The sequence below is a fragment of the Danio rerio genome, chromosome 20, assembly GCF_049306965.1.
Source record: "Danio rerio strain Tuebingen ecotype United States chromosome 20, GRCz12tu, whole genome shotgun sequence".
Classification (NCBI taxonomy): domain Eukaryota; kingdom Metazoa; phylum Chordata; class Actinopteri; order Cypriniformes; family Danionidae; genus Danio; species Danio rerio.
The window spans coordinates 30,052,809-30,075,657 of NC_133195.1; the positions used below are offsets into that span (position 1 = coordinate 30,052,809).

General features: G+C 36.0%; 2 protein-coding genes across 20 annotated transcripts in view; one reads left to right on the forward strand and one right to left on the reverse strand.

Annotated features, from left to right (window-relative positions):
- ppp4r4 (protein phosphatase 4, regulatory subunit 4) overlaps positions 1 to 22,849 on the forward strand; it is an 82,779-nt gene that overhangs the window by 35,059 nt on the left and 24,871 nt on the right. For 9 of the 19 annotated variants that reach the window (XM_068215644.1, XM_068215645.1, XM_073933301.1 and 6 more), the window contains exons 3-8: positions 20,127 to 20,229; positions 20,320 to 20,467; positions 20,777 to 20,850; positions 20,959 to 21,065; positions 21,747 to 21,854; positions 22,323 to 22,444. In XM_068215644.1, the coding sequence (XP_068071745.1) occupies positions 20,347 to 20,467; positions 20,777 to 20,850; positions 20,959 to 21,065; positions 21,747 to 21,854; positions 22,323 to 22,444 (532 nt within the window). In that variant the 5' untranslated portion in view covers positions 20,127 to 20,229; positions 20,320 to 20,346. Of the gene's footprint in view, positions 1 to 29; positions 104 to 5,803; positions 6,062 to 20,126; positions 20,230 to 20,319; positions 20,468 to 20,776; positions 20,851 to 20,958; positions 21,328 to 21,478; positions 21,855 to 22,322; positions 22,445 to 22,849 lie in introns of those variants that run through there. The other 10 variants (XM_073933295.1, XM_073933297.1, XM_073933296.1 and 7 more) reach the window with 3 other exon arrangements.
- On the reverse strand, positions 6,309 to 13,097 carry LOC141379249 (uncharacterized). Its single transcript, XM_073933314.1, has 2 exons — positions 12,834 to 13,097; positions 6,309 to 10,562 (listed from the first exon to the last, which is right to left on the reverse strand). Exon 2 carries the CDS (start codon positions 10,519 to 10,521, stop codon positions 9,121 to 9,123), a length of 1,401 nt encoding a protein of 466 aa, XP_073789415.1. The 5' UTR covers positions 10,522 to 10,562; positions 12,834 to 13,097; the 3' UTR covers positions 6,309 to 9,120.

Sequence of the window (22,849 nt, forward strand, 5' to 3'; positions counted from 1 at the left end):
ATTCATCCTCTTATTCCCACCATTTGCAGACTGCAGAAGAGATTGACAAGCTCACTGTGGATGAAGATCTCAATGACATAGAGCGAGCAGTCTACCTTCTCAGGTAAAATATGACCCATTTGTGGCATGGGCAATACCACAGGCCTTTTCTAAGGATTGTTAGTTATGTAAGGTTTGTTAGTTATTAAATTGTAAGTTCATTGCATGGTGATCTCGATTGTGGCAGATCATTTGATCTATATTCTGACGAACACATGACCAAAAATAGTATGGCCTTGAATAGCACATAATATTGAAAAAACGTTGAAGTCACCATCTCATTGGTTAAACTCTACAGGATTCTTTAACTGTCCATCTGAAAACATCATCATCATTATCAGCAAAGTCATCATTACATCAAATCCCCTCACAATGAAGAAAGCTGTTGTAAACAAATATGTAGCTTATGCTACATGCTTTTAAAATGTGGTTTCACAATTTGGTGTGTTATTGTTGGTTCATTAGTTACATTTTTATGATGCTGAAAAAAAAAACTTGAATAGCTAACTTGGTTTTTTAAATGTTAGTCAGGCATCCTCTGGGTGGACATTAGTCCAGCTACATATATGTTCTGTGCATTAGTTGTTAATTTCATGGAGGCAGATGGTTTGTACTGTACATAAAGACACACATTAACATCTAAATTTATATAAAACACTTTAATAAATCTTTTTTCACAAATTACACATGATTTTTATTGCAACTTTGACTTTATTTTGAATTGCAAATAAGACAAAATTAATATTCACAACTTAGATTTTATTATTAATTAATTTATTATTTCAACTGTGACTTTATTTGAAATTCCTTTTTTTTAAAACCATCAAAGACTTATTTTATCACAAGTCACTTTCATCAGGGATACAATGGAATTCACATGGCTAAATTGAAGACAATTTTAACTTTGCCTTCATGCAAAACACATAATCTGCAAATTTATAATGGGATAACTGGATCTGGATTTCACCAGTGGCATTTTGGAGAGCAGTTGTACATGAGATCACATTTGTGACTTTATGGTGACAATTTTTAGCTGTTTATTGTTTCCCCATCTAGTTTTAAAAAAATGTATATTCAACCAAAAACATCACTATTTTAACTTTTTTACTGAATACATTTCATGCTAAACAGATGCATTATATATATATATATATATATATATATATATATATATATATATATATATATATATATATATATATATATATATAAATGTATATATATATATATATAAATGTATGTATGTATTTTAAAAAGTTGACAAAGAGAAACCTCTCAAGCCAAATCATCTTATTTTCTGGTGGTACAGTAGATGATTGATTCTTCTAAGATTGACTTTTCTCTTTCTAGCCTAAAACTGCACATATCCTGTTTTATTAGTCATATCTTTGTATCCCAGCTTGTCTTAACCATTTATTCTTAGTTCTCTTTCTTTTATCTGACACTTTGTTGGAAACTGTTTACCTGTGCCAGCATTGTTGGCTGTTGTTTTGCCAAATGTGTATCCGGAGTAAGCTGACCGCACAACAACTTCTTGGTGCTTGCTGACTAGCATAGTACATTGAGCTCAGTGGTTTAGGGCAGGCTGTGTCATCACCGCTGTACTAGTCTTATGAATAATGAATCTTTGAATGGCCTCTCATTGAGATCTAGGCAAACCTAGTTAACTGCATACTCATCTTGAAGGACTTTGGGGAGCAGCAACTCTTACATTTCCTTGTTACTGTTGCTCAGATGGAGGCTTTGTAGGGCTTAATAGTGTTGTCTGATCATTAAAGTTGAATGGATATGGTGCTGATTACTGGGCACACCAAGTTAAATTTTGATCAGATTTCCCCAGAATCTGTGGTTTGTCTAATCTTACAGCATAATGCAGTTTATGGTTTCGTAATAGTATGGTAACTATTTCAAGTTAGAAAACTCTTGTTAGTATACACTTGGTCAAATTGTCTTGTGAAACTCTAGTTTTTTAAAGAAATGTAAAAATATTTAAAGCTGTTTACAAAATACTAAGCAATTGTTAAATTATGAGAAGTGCTTTTAGTTATTTAGATGTCACAGACCCCCCAAAATGATCATCCTCATGCAAGTGACCTATATCTTACAATCTAAAAGGTAGACCTTTCACAATAATCAATATATCAATAGGCCTGTCTTGATGGTCAGATAGTATTGACTTATCGTGCAATATATAAAAGTGAGTATGGTTAATTTTGGAGGCTTGATATATTGACTATTTTATATAAAGAAATTTAAGATGATGATGATGATTAGGCTACATAATATAACAAGCTTAGTTTTTTTAAGTTTAGTGTGCTGCACTGTGGAAGTCAGGGCTTATGGAGCATCTCCACGCATGCTGCGTGCACACACACACAGATAGAGTGCGAGAATAAGCGGATAGTGGAGTTGAAGAAGGCAAGATGCAAACCCTCTGATTCGTGTTTAGGAACTAGAGTCAGTTAGGATAAACATGTTGCAATGAACTTGGTTTCAAAGTCACTGTCTTCAGCTGTGGTGTGGTAACATTTTGACTTCAAGCCGAATGAAAAAGGAAAACCTGTTAACATGAGCGAGCCAATATTTAGAATTCGTTTCAGAACAGTGGCAATGAAAAAAGGCTACACAATTATACAACTGACCTTAAATCACACCTAAAACATAATCACCCTATCCATTTTTTTAATAATATTTTTTAATGTAATATAAACGTGACAATGTGAAATGGCACACACTCACAGACAGGGACCATTATTTAGCTATATAGATGTAGCCGTTAATCCAGCATTTAAATAAAAAATGCAGCAAACCTTTAACAAGCAACTATATATTATTACTTATTTCATCTAAGATATTTTTTCATGTTTTAATTTCAACCATCTAAATATTCTTAAAATAAAATGTTCTTTAAAACAGTGTACCTTAATTGTTACATTCTATGTACAGTGAATTGGACGCTGACAACAGGGAGTTGCAGATCCAAATGCAGGGTTTATTAGCATAGCTAACAGTCATGTAATAACAGTCAAGACAAATGCAAACAGATGTATACTAATAAACCCACCAGTCCTACACCACCCAACCCGTTCCGAGCTGGTATCAATCCGGTGACCTTCCGCATGGGAGTTGATTGCGCTACCAAGGAGGCTAAAGACCCTGGCCTCTCGCATCTGTCACTAGAGCACCTTTAGAGGTCAGAGGAGTGAGGTTTACCTGCACAGCACACACTAGCTGGCCTCTGTTACATACGGGCAATCCAGAGTCATAGTCAAATAAACAGGCAAATTGACAAAAAGGCTGGCGGCAGACAAACAAAACAAAGCAAGGTTCAAAAACACAGAAGGCAAGGAAAATGCGTCTCAGTGTCACGCACAGTTAAACAAGACCCAGATACTTCTGTGTGTTTGTGTGCTGTATAAATAGTCCAGTAATCAGTCCATTAGCAGCTTCAGTTGTGTGAGTCTAATCAGTGGAGACTTGGAGCAGGTGTGTATGTGTTGCATGACTGGATATTGTAGTCCATATACAGGCATATTTGTAGTTCTATGAGATCTGCAAGTTTATCAACGATTTGTAAGGATTAGATCGCTGGTGGTTGTGACAATTATGATGTTTTTTTTATTAGTCATATAAGTTATAAAGTGGCAATGATATAGTTTATTGCATTTAATGTGGGTGCAATATATCGCCCAGCAAAAATAGATATTGTGACAGATTGACTTATCGAGCAATGCTTGAAGATGACAATCCTTTCTGCCATTGCAATATATATTTACAAGCTCACAAATAACACTCTTCCTCACTGATGTCAAAGTTTATAATTGGGCATTTACCTTATAGGACATTTAATGGTATATATAAAAGGAGATTTTTTACCTTTTTAACACCTTTAACAAATAAATAATCAAAATAACCTTAAAAATGATAAGTATTTTAAAGTGTTTATGGTTATTTGCAGTATTATGCTGTTTTAAAATCATATAATCAGTGCCATAAAATATTTCTGTTACAATACCTACTTACAATGCCTGCTAAAAGGTAAATATAAGTTTATTGTGTAAAATCTAAATTTTTTTTTGCTGATATCAATAAAGCAGTTATGTTATTTTAGTCTTATCTTTATTTTAATAATTGCATTATTTATTTTTTTACATTTATTTTTATGTTTATTTGAGCTTATTGTCCAATCATTTGCATGGACCTCCTACCACTTTTTACCACAGTTTGAATAGCAAAATTAGCATTTATGCCAAAAATGTAACATTCGAATATTACATCTGTTACCCTGTTTATGAATATGGAAAGTGCATAAAACAATAGCAAGCCTTAAAATATGGTTGAAATGTATGTCATGTTGTTTTTGGAATTATATTTATATTCATATTTTTGCACATTTATATGTTTGGAAGATAATTTTTCAAAGCAACTACTTTCTATCAGTCCTTGCATTCGAAGGGAATCAATACCTTGACCTTGCTGTTTCTTTACTGTTTGAGCTACACAAATGCTCATTTAATATACAGTTATAGAGAGACATGCATCAAAAAGTCTAGTTGTAGCACCATTGTTCTGACATGTGGATTTATAGAGTTAGCTTCTGCCTCTGTGTAGTTCTTATTCCACAATCTTTGATACCTGTGTCTATATTAGTTGCTTAGTTTTAGAACAACGGCAGTTGAACTGTTAGGTGTCTAGACTCTGTATGCTTCTGTGCTATGTATAGAAGCAAATGACTGGAGTCTAGACCAAACAACCAGAACTCTTTCTTATTATGTTTTTTGACCCAAAGCGCAAACACTCTTTCAGAAGAGCTGATTTTGTCCCTCTTTAACCTATAAAACTCTATATTGCTCCTTGCCTGTGCTAATTAAGCGGCAGAGTTGGTCCACAGCCCGACTCCCTCGGGTGGCAAACTAGTTCTGAGAACAATTTAATTGCCCCTGTTCGCAGTAATTTGGCAGGTAAAAGCAGGCTGCCAGAGCATCTCGAAGATGACAGGAAAGAGAGCGCTTGTTAAGAAAAGGATGAATGGTTGAAAGAGGATGGTGTTTCTGATGCGCAGACACCTCATAGATTATGGTTACACATAGATGGTGCTATATTTGAAAGATCCTTTTTAGGATTTTGCACACTTCAGAATATTAATTTTAATAAAATTTAATATTTCAGTGGTTGCTATTTAAAGGGATAGTTCAGTCAAAAATGAAAATTTTACTTTCTGTTTACTCACATTTAATTGAGTTAAAACTTAAAGAAGATATTTTGAAGAAAGCTGAAAACCTGTAACTACAGAAGAGAGAAACCCATAAAGATTTGAATCAAGTAAATGTAAATAATAACAGAATTAAAATTTTTGGGTGAACTATACCTTTAGGTCATACATATGTCAAATTGTGTTTTAAGTAAAATGCTTAAAACCAATTTGATGTCAAGTAACTTCGGGAATGTCCAGTTTTTTTCTACATGGGGCCTAATGTTAATATCATACCATGCAAAATAATATTTATATAAATTCCATTTAAATTTTATGTTGATCAGTTTTAGTTTTTAACAATCTTAAGATTATTATTTTAATCTTCTTTCTTATTTAATTAAATTGTTTATGAATTATTTATCATTTAATAGAACTTTTCAGCAATCATGGACCGTACATGGACCCCCTAGTATATTCCTGTTTGTGAAGAATTTTCCACATGAAAACTTGTTTTAGGAGACAATTTAAGACAAAATATCATTAGAACTAAATCAGCAACTGCATCCACAGCCACATCACCCTGCACCCCAAGACCGGTTACTCACTGAAGCTGAGCAGGGCTGAGCCTGGTCAATACCTGGATAAGAGACCACATGGGAAAAGTATGTTGATGTTGGAAGAGGTGTTAGTAAGGCTCAACCTGCAGTCTGTGTGAGTCCCGTTGTCCTGTGGCTGCCATCGCATCGTCCAAGTGGATGTTACACTGGTGGGGGATTGGAGAGACCTCCCTGATGATTGTCAAGCACTTTGGGTGTATGGTCAAACATGGTAAATGCGCTATATAAATACACGCATTACACATTACAATCGGCAGTTCTGGCATATGCTGCTTTTAAAAGCTAAAGCTCTTGTTAAAACTCAAGTTGGGTGGATTCTTATTGGCTGCTTATGTTTTTATCATTTGTTAACTTGACAAACATCATTCTACGAGGTGTGCCCATCATCATGTTGGAATATCTAGCCTATTCCATGCGTGTTCAAGAGAAAAAAGTCTGGAGAGGTTTTTCTTCAATGTCAAAAATCGTAACAATTTATTGGATACAAATGAATAATTCGATGACAGAGCTCTGGGTTACGTTACCCCAATGCAATACAAGAATTACATTCAGGAGGTTCGCAACTAACATACATTTCCTGACTCCAGTATATATACACAACTGATCTTAACAGGTGGAGTTTTGGTTTAACGTCACTTATCAGTCATTCTGCAGTCCCTTGGCCCTTTGTGACCCCTGGACATTACTTCCTCTTTCTGCAACCTTTCTCTGCATACCAGAACTGAACACTTCCGTGCATCTTTAATATCTTTCACACTTCTACAAGCATCATGACAACTTGTGACATGTCTAGACTATAGTTCTGGAACAAACCTAAATTTATTCTTATTCTACTTTTTTCACTAGTCAGCAGTTCTTCTAAAAAGTATGCAGCACAGTAAAAAGAGGAAGTTTGTCTGGTCAAGATGTTTTATAATACAAAAGAGAACGATTGATTAATCTGTTGTTAGTCTAAACATTTTTCTAATAAATGAAAACACAAAAGTTATAAAAATAAATTCCTTTTCTCTAACACAACCCATCTCTGGGAAACGTCCATACACACTTAATCACACACTTTCTGTCAGAGTGTCATATGCTAGTAAATCAGTCTTATTTTCTCTTACTATTTTAGAATTTAATGTGGTTTTCGGTTCCCCTTTTTGTGTTGGCCTGTATCTAATATACAGTTGGCCTCATGCATTGATGTTGCAGCGTGTTCAGCTCCCACACCAATACATGCTTACACACTCCAATTAGTCAGATATCCCCTTTTTGTGTTTTATCCCCCTTTCGGCCTGGGCCTAGCTCCAGGCCGTTTTTACACCCCTATGTTGACTGTCAAGTTAATCCGGCCAGCCTCACACCTTCAGCAACCTGTTTAGAAAAAATCGGGAATAAGGTTGTTAATTTGTCATTATATAATCTCTACATAAGTGATCTACTGCACATCCAAGCTGCACCAGGTCCCCAAAACTGCAGTCCTGTAAACAATTTAAAAGTCATTAATTCTTTCATTAAACACTTCATCACTGTCTGACTGTCCTCTTTGCTTGCTGGCCACTCCTCTAGCCATTCACTATAGCTGTCAATCATGACTAGCACATATCTTTTTATTCACCTGTTCTCCCATATCTCTATAATCAATTATAACCTCACCCTCATTCTTCTCTTGCAGTTTCTGATATCTCTAAATATAATTTTGTCTTATCAACATTAGTCTTATTACCATGTCTTTTACAGTCACCAGTTTACAGTTATTTGAAATGGCTTATTTATTTAGTGATCTGACTCCACCTATCCCAGACACCACTTGTCCCAATATTATGACGTGTTATCTAATCACCTATAATTTTTTATTTACTTCCTTTAAATCTAGTTCCATATAAATTTCATAGCACCTTTTTAATCCCAATCAATTAGGTGTCTACTCTTTTTTCTGCAAGTAAAATATCATCAACATCACGTATCAGTAACACTCCCTCTGCCAAGGGGCAATAACTCAGCAGGCCTCGCAGGGTGTGATTTAACAACCCTGATAATATAAATTCTTGGGGTACTCTTGTGTACCTGTATTGTTGCCCCTAAAGATAAATGAAAGCACATCCCTCAAATTTGGTGCCAGTGTTAAACAGAAAATTTCATTGGCTAAGTCTAGACATTAAAACCACTTATTCTCTTGGTGTAAAGCTGGTAATGCAGTGTATTAATTTGGAACTGGCATTGTGGTGGTTTTCACTACCGCATTAACTTTTCTTAAATCATGAGCCATTATGTATTTTCCTATGTTTAGTTTTTCTACAGGTAAAATTGGAGTGTTTGGTTGTAAGGTCGATGGCTCTAATAAAACTATAGTCAACAATCCTTTAATTGTATCTGCAATACCTGCTTCAGCTTGTGGTTTGTGAGGATACTGTGGCTGCCAAATCGGCCTTTCATTATTTAAATTCATTATTTAACTTTGATTTGTGTCTGAGAGTGAGGAGCAAAAACCCACATCTGCTGGTGCTGTAGGACCTAATTGGCTTGGTAAACTTTCTAGCATTGGTGCCGCCACCTCATAAACCGTTCTTTCTCTCCCATGCCACCTTGTGACCCATATATGTTTTGATAATTTGCCAACCACACCCTTCTAATTTTTATTTATTATTATAAAATCAGTTTTAGTTTTGGTCACAGAATACAAATCATGTGTGGTGGTTTAGTGGGAGTCATGTATGGTGTACTGTGGGTTACCCAAGACCTCCATTGAGCATAAAGCGAGAGAAGGCCGTATCCCGACATGGTTTCTGGCTCCAGTTTGCCCCAGTAAATGTCAGCTCCTCAAGGCTCTCATATCGCCGACAGCAACCATTGTCCTCTCAGTCTTGGTGTGCCCAGTGAGCAGTTCATAGTCATTCCTGGGAGAAATCTCACAATGACACCATCAGCACAACATAAAATTAATGCACCCAGCTTTATCAACAAGTCTCTGCCCAGTAAGTTCGTATGGGGCTCTGTCAGACAACAGAAATGACATCGATGTTTTCATTGCTGTCCAGCCACAGACATGGGTATTGGTTCAGTTAAAGGCAGTCTTTCACATTCCTCAGAGAAACCCATCAGTTCCACAGTTTTTTTTTTTTTTTTTTTTTTTGTGAAATCAAGTCCTGGTTGACAGGGCCACTCAGTGCGGAATAGGTAGCGCCCGTGTCAACCAAAAAGTTCAGACAGTCTTTGTTAACCTCCATTGATAGCATTGGCTCCACCTTAGCCACGCTTGGGTCTTCCCGTGGGCCTCCTCAGTATAGTTCATGTCCTCCCCAGAGTGGATATTGTGTCCCACTCTGTCCTGGGTTTTGTCCACCAGGGTTTGGGGCTAGCCCTGCGTGTAGTGTTGCAAAGCCTTGGCCTCCTTGTGCACCCCCTCTCTGGGTTTTTCGGGTTCTGTCCTTGGGGACATCTCGTTGAAATGTGCCCCCACTGGTTGCAAGTGAAACATTGAACATTTTGGCAGTCGCGTATCTGATGATTTAGCTGCCCACACCGGAAACAGCCCTCTCCACGCCCACGTCCTTTGTAAATCCCGGGACCCCACTGACCCCCCATGCCTCCCCTATTTGGTCCTTTAACCTGATGTTGGCGTTTGGGTGGTTGGTTATATACAGGTGCCATGTAGAATAGTTCAGGGTCAGGTGACTGCACCAATTGTTTACCTTTCTCTTTATTCTTTTTTCTTTTATCAATCAGTTTCTGTCTGGCTTTCTTCACCTGCAATTTAATTAATAGGTTTTTCAACTCCTCAACCTCAGACCGGCTCACATCAGCTTTATTTTTAGCTATATCCATATGATGAATTAAATGCCTCTCCCAGGTGGCCGAGCCACTTCCTGGTATGTCAGGGTTAGCTTTTAGGGCCGTTTTAACACAGCTTGGAGTACCCTCCAACACAGCTGATCTGAACACCCCTTCATGAAGTTGGTTAGCATGAGAATGTGTCCCAGTTTGGGCTTCCCACTCCTGCTTGCACCTCATTAAGTATGCTGCTGGGGTTTCATCTACCTTAGGGGTGAATTTTATGTTATGTATTGCACCAGGTGGTGCTGGAAACTTTTTTCTCATCACTGCTCCCCAAGCAGTTGCCACATTGCCAAAAGGAGTGCTTGATTGAAATTTGTGTGTACCCGCTTCCTGTTCAAATAGTTTCAGTTCCCCATTAGAGATTACCTGCCCCAAAAGGGATCGGACATCACCGATCGCTAGGCGGTATCCCTGTGTAAGAGACATTATTTTAGCCAGCCAGTTGCCTCCCCCTTCAGTGATATGAGGTAATTTTTCCATAATGGCATGCATATCAGTAAATGACCATGGCTGGTATTCCTCCCTACCGTTACTTGTTAACAGTGGAGCCATTAGAGAATTTCCCATTTCTGATGTCTCACCTATTTTCTCATCGCTTCCTGCATTTTCATCATCTCTTTTTTTGCTATCCTCTTTTATCTCAACCCTTTCTTCCTCACTTTCGTAATCTGCTAATTTCACTTTCTTAGTTTGTTGTCTGGTTCTGTGTGCTATCACCTCTTCATTGTGTTTCAGTTCCCTTCTCACATTTTTAATGGACTTTGTGGCCACTCCCAGTTCCTGATCCATACATGTACATCTGGCCTGTTCTGCGTCTTCACTGCATCCTTCACACTCTCCTTCACGATTCATTCCACTCTCCCTTCTTTATCTCAACTCAGGATCGTCTTCAACTGTCAAAAGATGAGTGTTAGATCAAAACAAAATCAAATCCTTCTCTGCCTGACCTGCTTTTATTGTAAATTCTATGTCTTTGCTTCTCTTAATCTTCATTATTATTTTTTTTTCCACTGACTGAACTCTTCCTTCTTGTTGTTAACTCTAATAATTTTCCCTTCTTTTTCTAATGTATGTATTCTAATGTTTCTTTAGTAGCGGGTCTTAATGTTGTATCTTAATTTCTCTTTTTCATTTTCTATTAGTATTATTTATTTATTTGTGCTTATTGTTCTAGTCAATAACTACTGGTCTATTGTTTTAGTCCTCCTCCTATATTTAGTAAATTCATTTATTTATTAATATATTCATTTGTATAGCTTCAAGTTCCATTTCAACAAATATAACTATATTAAGCATATTTCTCATTGTTTCTTTATTTTACTTGTCTTTTTTAAACCGCATTGTAATAGATCTGTTTATTTAGGAACTTATACTATATCCCTAATTATTATATCAAAGTCTATCATTATTTAATAAAAAAATTATATATATTTTTTTTATATAATTTACTCTCTTCTGTCCCTACTTCAACTGCTTCTTCCTCATGAAAAGGAGTGGCTCCTTTTTCTGACTTCCTTTTTGTTGTCAGTCTGTCTAAGATTGTCTGCCTGAGCACTTCCTCTTTTTTCTCCCCTCATCTGTCTTTCTACAGCCGTTCCAACAAATGCCAAAATCATGCCACATTACAAATTCCAACTAATTTTTTAAAATTCTTTTGCTATGTTATTAACTTTGTAAAACTCAAATTCTCTGTTTCTCAAAATTGTAGCCAATTTTACTGTTCCATCATTGCTCTACTCATTTTCACATTTAAGCTTCTCATATATTGTTTCTCATTTCCTTGCCACATTTTTTCTTCTTAGTTCCAATCATTTATCACTTGTCCCATTGAGTTTTTAATTTTGTCTGGGACATTTTCCATATTGCTCACATTCTTAATCGAATTACTTATGTATTTTTCACACCTCCACTTCCTCAAATTTACAGTGTTTTTTACACACACTAATGAACTTCTGTATGTTTCATTTACTGCACATAATCAAAATATATATATTTATCCTCCTCCAACAATCAAATTTTCACCTGCAAACTTTTTGCACTTTCCCAATTACTGAACTTTCCCAATTCTAAATGACAATTAATTGAATATCATATACGCTTATATACAGCCAACTAAATATTTGTACACTATGCTTATTTCAACTGTTAGTTACTACCGCAACAGACAAACATTTACATAAAATAACATGCACACTCTATACAAGTCTCAATTTCTTTTTATATTTACATTCGCCTTCCACAGTTTTCCTGTGTCTGTCTAATCGACCACACCTTAACAGTGTTGACTTTTTCCTGTATCTTCTACAGCGTCACACCTTTTCAGTGAAGCAAATCATCCACTCAGAGTCACAACCTCGGCGACTAAACTGTCCCTATTTTTTAGACTATTTACAATCTGACCCTATAGCTGTCTTTAACGCTTGGACGTAACCAACGTAGGGGCTTGCACCCAGATTGTTCGGGATCAGCCGTCGCTTTCCCTGGATTCCCATCCTATCATCCAAATACGGCATTCGTCAATACCGTTGCCCAGGTAAAATCACAGTATCCACAGAGACAGCAGTCACCTGAACAGAACACCCTAGGATGGTATTCTGTTCAATTCAGTGTAGGAGCACAGCCCTTATCTGATCTTTCCTTCCACCAAACAAGCAAAAACTGTCAAAATTGATCAACTTATGTTCTGATCTACTTAGTGAATGCCATATGACGAAACCATTATAATACCTGAAGCTGCACAGTCACAGCCCTATCTGGTCTCCTGTGCAATACAGTCACAGCCCTACCTGGTCTTCTGTATTCATACAGTCACAGCCCTACCTGGTCTTCTGTATCTCATATTCTCATACAGTCACAGCCCTACCTGGTCTTCTGTATCTCACTACAGTCACAGCCCTACCTGGTCTTCTGTATCTAAACTATACTACCCTATTCTAAACTATTAATCTTTTCTAAACTATTCTAAACTATTCTAAACTACCCTATCATTTCATTAATCTTATTCTGACACATTGGTTCACATTTAAAGCATATATACATTTACACTCATCGAATTATTCAAATGCTTATATATTTTAACTACATCAATCCTACATATCACCTGACATCATTTAATTTAGATTATGCCAATTGCAGAAATTCGATTTAACAGGTTTTCTGCTTACCTTATTTTTTCGGCACCGATGATGTCAATGCAATACGACAGATCAATAACTTCCTCTCCCCCTTTTCCACGTCGGAGGTCACCAAATTGTTGGAATATCTAGCCTATTCCATGCGTGTTCAAGAGAAAAAAGTCTGGAGAGGTTTTTCTTCAATGTCAAAAATCGTAACAATTTATTGGATACAAATGAATAATTCGATGACAGAGCTCTGGGTTACGTTACCCCAATGCAATACAAGAATTACATTCAGGAGGTTCGCAACTAACATACATTTCCTGACTCCAGTATATATACACAACTGATCTTAACAGGTGGAGTTTTGGTTTAACGTCACTTATCAGTCATTCTGCAGTCCCTTGGCCCTTTGTGACCCCTGGACATTACTTCCTCTTTCTGCAACCTTTCTCTGCATACCAGAACTGAACACTTCCGTGCATCTTTAATATCTTTCACACTTCTACAAGCATCATGACAACTTGTGACATGTCTAGACTATAGTTCTGGAACAAACCTAAATTTATTCTTATTCTACTTTTTTCACTAGTCAGCAGTTCTTCTAAAAAGTATGCAGCACAGTAAAAAGAGGAAGTTTGTCTGGTCAAGATGTTTTATAATACAAAAGAGAACGATTGATTAATCTGTTGTTAGTCTAAACATTTTTCTAATAAATGAAAACACAAAAGTTATAAAAATAAATTCCTTTTCTCTAACAATCACTATAATTCTCTCTGTGACATTATTGTTGCTTGCGGTTTAAATTATTTGCTATGTTTTTATATGTTACCAGAGATGTAGTGGATGTTTAGGTGCTAGTGGTTAACAGCTTTTAGGTTCAGTGACCTTAGGTGAGGCTTAAAGAGAGGTTTTGTTTTTCATTCTGGAGTGCTGATGTCAGGAGCTGCATTGAATACGTCACTCTGCTCTTGCTGAGAGTCATACTGATGAGACTGCAGGGTCATGCTTTTTGTTTATGAAATGAGTGTTATAGGGTGTTGGACACTTCTAGGGTTTGGTTAGCATGACCCCCTCCCACCCTCCTTGTAACTACACCATACATTAGAGAAATATGATGATAAAAATTAGTTCCTATATTGACGTTCATTAAAAATAGCTAAATCATCTAGATAATGTTTGCTTTCAACATATGTATTGGCCAGATTTCTTTAATAATAGTAAATGTTTTCCTTGTGATTATTTCTATTTTTTCTACTGTGCATTTATTGGTTACTTCGCTGTATAGGTTCGCTTGAATTGTAGAATAAATGGTGAGCACAACTGAACAGAAAGTGTCTATTTGGAAATTTTGGGAATGAAATGTTTGTTCTCAGACAGACTGCACAGCCTGTGCTCTTCAGTTTTTTCCCCGGCATCATCATTGTTGGGGTTGGAGCGATTAGTGTGACTGCCAAATGTAAACTAATTGCTAAGTGGGCTTTGTTTAGGTTTCATTACAGTCCTGCTGGCTCAACAATTAACTGCAGACTCATTTCTTTTGGAGAGGGAGAAATCAAACAGTGTGTCACTTTTTGCCACTGCATGTCTTCTCTGTCTCTCTTTTTCTTCTAACTTTTTTTTGAAACATAGAGCACTTCAGACAGATTTACAAAAGAAGGCAAATTAGATAGAAAGCACAATATAACATTGCTGATGGTACAAGTCCAAGGTTTTTGTGATCCACCCTATGAATGTGCACATACAGTATGAACATCAAGGTTTGGTTCTTTATACATTGCTTAATTTAAGATGATTTGACAGATTCTGTATCTTTTAATCATGATAACTGATCTCTGGCTAATTTGGCTCTTTAAACTCTTATACTACTGTATACTATTATAATACTGTGTCTGGATGAATTGATATGAGATTTTATTGAAGGGAAGATCTATCAGCTACACGGCTGTTTGTACTAGAGCTCCACAATACATTTAATTATTTATTATTATCGTGATAATAGTTTATGCAATGTTCATATCCTAGAGAGATAAATTAAATAAATCCACTATTTTTTTTAGGAATGCACTGAAACAAGAGAAAAAATGACAACAGACAATTAGAGTCAAGATTTCTGCCCAGGTATACACTCATTTATAGTGTCAAAATTTCATACTTTCATATTTGATAGTATTTACGTTTCCTAATCCTGTGGCGTAAGTCTTAACTGGCTATTTAAATACATTTTGCACCTAAAAAGCTTTTTGATGTTTGAGAAGATTTTGCATCTTCTGCCCTGCATCAAATCACCTGAATATTTGAGAATATTGATAGGAGGACATAGCTATGTTCTTTATTATTATCATAGAAATTGTACTAAAGCTGGGGCATTACCTTTTTTAAAGTTTAAGTTTGGATCTAAAATGTCAATTTTGGTGTCTTAAAAGTATATATTTGCACCTGAAGTGTACATTTTCATTAATAAAAAAGTACTATTGTATATTAGTACTAAAAGGTACCTCGTGACTTTTTTGTTTGTTTATTTCAGTGTAGATTGTATAACAGTCTTAAAAGTCCAGTGAAGTGCTTAGAAATGTGCATTTTTTAATTTGATTTGATGTTTGACGTAAACTCAACCAAAAAATGTAGAGAGGGTGGGACATAGAGTAGAAAATATAAAATAAGGTAATGTAAAAAAAAGATTTTCATCGATTCAGGCTGAAGTGGCAAACTTTACATGTTTATATATTTTTTATCTATAATTTTGTCTAGCTGATTGATATCCTTAAAACTAACAGACTAAAATCAACATAAAACTAACAGAAACTAACAAAAATATTCACAGTACTTTTAAATTGTTTGGTTGTTTGGTTTTTACAAATAATTTCACAATATAGTTCTTCCTTTATTTTAATACAGTACTCTTGTAGGAAATTATAATCAGTTTGTACATTCTGTCAGTATCACCTTTGCTTGAAATGACTCAATCTAATCCTGTTTTAAAATAAACCTGCTCCCAAGCAGGTTTCAGCTTATAGACCTGTTGCTTTGACAACAACTCATGGATGAGTTTTGAAGAACTGAACTATCCTGGATCATGCCAAATAATAAATAATCAAATCCAGCTAAATAATCTATGTACTAAGAACAGACCCCTTGAGTGTGTGATCTACCAACAACTCAGACACAAAGTTGATTTGAATGGCATTTTGGTTGGCATGATATTTGGGCGTTAAAAATGCTGCAATAATAGTCAATTAAATACCACAACTTAGTAAATTAAATTGTGTTTAAACATGTAAATGCTCTCCTTCCATACATTTTGTATCTGAAAAGAAAACCATAGTTGCCAAAAGAAATCCTTTCTCTGTTTCCTTTTCCTACAGAAGTTTCTAGACATAAGGTAAAGTGTTTCCAAAATAGGCCTTTCTAAACATATGATGTAATGTAAACTCCCATAGGAAAGGAAGATTACAAGATCGCTCAATTTCTCTTTGGCAATACAATTAAATGTAGAGCAAATGGAGATGATTTTCTTTAGTTTTGGTATGCTTTGCTTTTCATATTTTCTCATGAGAAATATACCAGTCTAATAAGAAATATATCATTTGTCTCCTCTGGAGAATTTGATATGGTTTGCCAGTCTGTGATCAATAGTCCAGAATTTAAGCATTGGATTATTTCTAAATCAAATTCCTCCAGCCAATGGTGATTTATTTTAATGTATTGTACTCCATTTTTTTTAGCTCCATTGTGTATCTTAATGGTTATCTCATTCATTTTTTTATTTCTCTTTTTTTCTGTCTTTAAGTATGAAAAAGCTAATTCTAAAAGGATCAAAATGTTCTGGGCTGAGGCCACTGTGCATCGTTCACTCACCAGGGAAATCTAATTACAAATGCGAGCGTAGCTCTTTTTACTTTCTGACCACTTTCCAGCTAGAACCTGGCCGGTGCAAACAGAGACTCGAGGCTTACGGCAGTGGGATTGTGTTTCCATACCCTTCAGCACCTGGTCTTTAGCTGATTATGTCTTTCGCCTTTTATACATACCAGCTGCTCTTTTCTCCGCACGGTGCCTCTGTCATTAAGGTGCCGCACATTATTGACCATATTCAGGAAGTGCACAAAGCATGACCGCTTTACTCTCTTCTTAGACAAACTTGGCATTAGGTCAGACTGTTTCTTGGTTATTAAATAACTCTCTGCTAACAAAGGACACAGGAGGACAACCTATCCCTGAAAAAGTAATGAATACCTGTTTATAGTTCATTATTTAGAACAACAGCACGCATGAGAGACTGATAGACATGAGAGTATTTGGAGAGAGGAGAACGTCTGGGAGGTTGAGCTGCTCTGAGCTTGCTTGAATGGTAGAAACAGCTACAGCACAATGGTTCTATAAATATTCAGAGCATGTAGGCGTTTCCTTCACCTTCATGGCTACTTCACTTGCACATTTCATCCAAAATAAAATAGCTAAGCTGTTGTAAAATTTAAAGTTGCACAAAAAAATGAATGGTCTTTGTGTTCCTAATTGACCAAGTGGGCTGGACTATATACTGGAATGTATTGGTGCAAACTTGAATTGAATTTATTGAATGGGATAGCCCCTTGAGATGAACTTGCAGTTTGAATGAGCTGGTCATGTAATTTCATGATCATTATTTAGAATAAAACTACTCATTTAATTTCCCGTGTCATTGTACATTATTATAGTCAAATGGACCATTCATTCTTAGGTCTAAACCAATATGTCCTCCAACCCATATACAGTGCTCAGCATATATAAGTACACCCCAATGACCCCTCACAAGTCTTTTAAATTCATATTTTTACTAGGGAGTTATACAATATTATATTTGTGCAGATACATTAGATTAATCAGTACTGAAGCCAAATCTGGAGCTTATCTAACAAAATAACTTATGATAACGGTCCAAAAACTAGTACACCCAAATGTGTTCACACAATCACCAGCGATCTAATCCTTACAGATCACTGGTAAACTCACAGATTGCATAGAACTACAAAACCACAGGTATATGGACTACAAGGTCCAGTCATGCACCGCACACTCACACCTGTTCCAGTTTTCCATTGATTAGACTCACACAGCTGAATCTGCTCATGGACTGATTACACTCACATATATATATAGCTCCCTTTGTCACCCTCATTGCTGAGTCTTGTTATATTGATTGTGAAGATTACGATGCATTTTCTTTGCATTCCGTGTTTGTACCTTGCTTTGTTTTGTTTGTTTGTTGCTTGATGCTTTTTGACCATCCACCCGTAAGACCATAAATCTGGATTGCCTGTATACGCTTGCTCCTGTGTTGACTGTTGCTTGCCTGACTGTTCTCCTAATTAACCCTGTATTTGAATTTGCACTCCCTTTGTCAGCGTCCGGATCACATTACATGTATATGTTATAGAAAAATATTAAATACTAATTTTAAAAAGAGGAAAAATAAAGAGAAGCAAAAAAATTGAAACATTTAGTTTATTTTAATTTAGGTTGTAATTTATTTGCAATATTTTGCTTGATTTTAATTGTGTTATCTTTCAATTTCTTAATATGTTTGCTGGCTAAAATATTTTTTAAATAAATATGTCTGTTTAATAAATCTGTTGTGTTTAAATGGACCAAAATACATCGTCTATATTCACTGAGAAATTGATTAAAATATTCATTTTCAAAATATGGTGTACTCAATCATGCTGAGTGTTATGATGTAATGGCAAAACATCTTGAGTTCAATTTATAGAGAAAACATTCATTGGTTACAGGGTTGGGCAATATGGCAAAAATGCAATCTCCATAATAATTTTTCATATCAAACGATAAGTTGTTATCACGATTTTATCACAATTTGATACAATATATTGGTTAAATATGTGGCTCTCATCTAAAACAGTTAAACAATTTAGTGCACCTTTAATTTTTTTAACAAGACTTCATAGCTCTTTGTATTGGTTGGTTATTGTTTGTGAATGTACTGTAGACTAGACAGTACAAGTCAGTGCTCATATAGTTGAGGTGATGAAAGAAGCATATGTCTCCTAGAGACAAGATAATGCACATAGAAGGATAAATCATACATTTTATCTTTCAGTGCTGCATAAGTGCTGGGCACAGCTGTAGTTCACTGGCATTTAAAACATTTAATGTACATGGAGTGCGTTTAGCAGAAACTCTTGTGTGCAATGTGCTTGGGATTCACGTAAGATCATTGTTATCAACAGATGGCCAGCATGCAACTCAAGAGCGTCATCTGCTACAGAAGGAAAGAAATACTTCCTGTACAAATGCGAAAGCAAGTGTTAATTAGAACAAAGAACACTACAGTATATACACACAGTGCAACTTACAAACAATAAAGTATTGTTAAAATGTTGTTTTAACACAGCGTCTAAAGATTTAGGTTAATTTGCTGTTATTTAAATCAATCGGATGTTCTCTTATACAGAAATAGCAAGGAAACTGCACCTGAAACAAATTGGTTATCATATTTACCCGCTGTTTTAATGGGGAAAATATCCTGTAGATTTGGTAGTTTTGAAAAAAAATATTTTGAATAATTTGTGTGAACAAGGAGATGCACACATTTAAATGATGGGGGAAATAGATGATCATGAGTAATGAGTAACATTTCTCTGCATTTGAAATATAAAGCATTTAAAAACAGTTTTCGGTAGCATTTGGTACATATTCCTTAAAAACAAAATAAACTGATTTAGAAGACATACTGTTTTTCAAATTTGCTCCAAGGAAATGTCTTAATATTTTTTTTCCTAAAATTTATGTCAAAACTGATTTCGATCCTGCTGAATCAAAAAGGAAATCAGACAAGACTGCTTAGATACAACAAGCTGAGTATCAATTCTGTTGAAACTCACATCTAAACAATGAATGTCTGCAGCAAAATGTTTTCAGTATGTTTTAAATGAGCTATATTATACTAGCAGTGTGATATGACTGTATATCGGCACTGGTTGGAGGCATGCGTCGGTGTCCCACCAGTGACGATATACAGCAATATTGCTCTGCCACAAGTGTAATATTGCATTTATACAACAGTCCGACAGCATACTCATGTGTATATGTGTGTGTGTGTGTGTGTGTGTGTGTGTGTGTGTGTGTGTGTGTGTGTGTGTGTGTGTGTGTGTGCGTGTGTGTGTGCGTGTGTGTGTGCGTGTGTGTGTGCGTGTGTGTGTGTGTGTGTGTGTGTGTGCGTGTGTGTGTGTGTACAGCAGGCATTTTAATTTATTATAATTTTTGTTGTGATACAGCTAGTAGCCTCATATCGTTATTATTCACTAGTATTCATATCATCAGCCATATTTCTGTGTTGTTTAGTTCTGGTGAGGATATCCAGCGGGCCAGTGTGATCATCAACCTGCCAATCCTGGTGCGTCAGAACCCAGCAGAGACCTTCCGCAGGGTGGTGCCAAAAGTCAGGGTAGGGTAAATAATGGATCATTCATCGCTTCTTTTTATGAAATCTTTTTAAATTTTATGTTCATACAGAGCTCCTCTTCTACCCCAACAGGAAGTGCTCCATGTAGCTGGAGCAGATATGCAGCTTGCCGCAGCAGGATCTTTTCTCACCATTCTACAAGACGACATTGTCCTCATCCAGACACACACCCACTCAATTTTGCAGATAGTTCTTCTAAATCTTGACCACAGGGACACAGGTTGAAACTCTTTGAGAAAATATGTAGAAAATTTTGAAGTGAATTGGAGTAATTGTGGACCTTAACATCCTCTTGGAATTATTGCTTGAATTAACGAGTCTTTAATATTTAGCAGTCTTGTGATTGATAGGCAATTTAACACAATACTGTTAAAAATACAGGGTCAGTACAGCTTTGTACTAATAAAGACATGAGACTCAAACAATATTTATATTTTTGACCCCAATTTATTTACCAGCAGAGTGAAATATATGTATTTCTTCATGTCAAGGACACAACTACAGTAGCTATTTATTTTATTTTCATTAGTGGTCAGCAGTGCTTGGTTGGAGACATTGCTATCAGCAATCGATGCTTTACCTAAGGAAACTATTAGACAAGAGGTAAGGACAGCTCTATTATTTCTCCCGCCTGTCATTTTTAATACCCAAAGATTCTAACTGTTGAATGTGAATTGACATTCAGTTTGCTTTGGTTGACTGTTTGCACAGATTCTGAGTCCTCTGTTATCAAAGCATCAGCTCTCTCAGTCTATTCCGGCACGTCTGGCCAGCTGTCGCATCTTAGGAAAGGTTGTTGGCAAGTTCGAGTCATCGATGTGAGTATATCAGTGGACCAGAATGATTATGTTGTACTATTCCTAATTCCTATAATACGTACTTTTTAAAGTAATATTTACAGTTAATAACATTTAAATAACATAATTTACAGTACAGTTTTAATTTACAATTTTGTTTTTCCTACTAAATATCTGCTTTTGTGATTAACTAAATGAGGCTCATAAAGGTTTGGAACCAGTTGAGGGTGAGTAAATAGTGACTAAATGACATTTTTTTGTAAACTATACTTTTAGTTTAGGGGTGGGCAAACTCAGTACTGGAGGGCCGGTGTCCTGCAGAGTTTAGCTTCAACTCTAATCAAACACACCTGGTTATAGATTTCTAGTGATCTTGAAGACACTGATTAGCTTGTTCAGGTGTGTTTGATTAGTTATGGAGCTAAATTGAGCAGGACACCGGCCCTCCAGGACTGAGTTTGCCCACCCCTGCTTTAGGTGCTTACACTTAAAGGCATAGTTCACCCAAAAAATGTAATTTGCTCCCTATTTACATTTACAAATATGTACCTAGTTACAAATATGCAACAAAATAAAAAATAAAATCAATTCAGGAAGGGGTAAATATATACTTTTTTACAGCATTGTTCAAAGCTCCAAAGCTCCAAATAAATTTTGTTGCTTATTTGCTGACTTAAAAGTTCTACAACATGTGCTCTGCAGAGTGAAGAAGGACCTTTTGCCACTAATCAGGTCGTTGTGTCAGGACGTAGAGTACGAGGTGCGCGCCTGCATGTGCCGCCAGCTGGAGAACATCACCAGGGGAATTGGGTAAAGAGATAAAGCACAGAGACATTACAAAGAACATTTTGTTTTCTGAATATCTAATGCTGCCAAGAATACATGGCATAATCTTCTACGGAAGACTCCTGAACTTTTCTATACAAGAAAAGTCGTTCTAATTCTATACAGCCAAACATGTTTTGTTATGTACAGTATATAAAGTATAATATTTTGGACAGATTTGCTATTCTGTATTATTACCTTAGTATTGTTTTTGCCACTTCCTTGAAATATGAGTCATTTTGTTTAATATTTGAAATATTGGCTTATTTCTTGACATAATTGTTTAGGAATGCATGTTTTTAGCTGCGTGATACTAAAACTTAATTGCTTCTTTTATTACAATTAAAGTCCTTATGGGTTGTTTAAATAGAAATAATGTGTGCAGCAAACATGCATGTGTTTGTTTTCAACAGAGAGCACAGATTTATTTGAATATACTTATCTGTATCCTAGGCTGGACCACACGAAGGGTGAAGTGCTCCCAGAACTGGTTGAACTGGCTCAAGATGAAGCCAGTACTGTAAGATTGGCAGCTTTCGACACAATAATCAACCTCTTAGAGATGTTTGATAGTGGTAAGCCAAAAATGGAATTTATCTCATAATTTACTTATCTTTGAGCCATCCTAGGTGTATATAGTGTATGCAGTTGTACTCAAAGGTGTGCCTGGAGATGTTGCTTGGTCCTCACACTGTTCATGACACAGCTACATGCATGTTCAGATATAACTAGCCGATTTTGCAATATTTTGAAATATATTTTGCTTGTATGTACTCTACATATAGGGCATATATTTGTTATAGCTTGTCAAGAGTTCACACTTAGCTGATGATTGATAATAAAGCTTGTTTGGCATGCTGTCCCGGGAGAGAGCCCAGAGCTTAAAAGATCTTCGAGCCCTGGGCTCCCTCACGTTGCAGGGCGATAGGGGAGTTTGAGCTCAGGTAGATCTCGATGACTCCCCCTTGCTTATTGTAGTC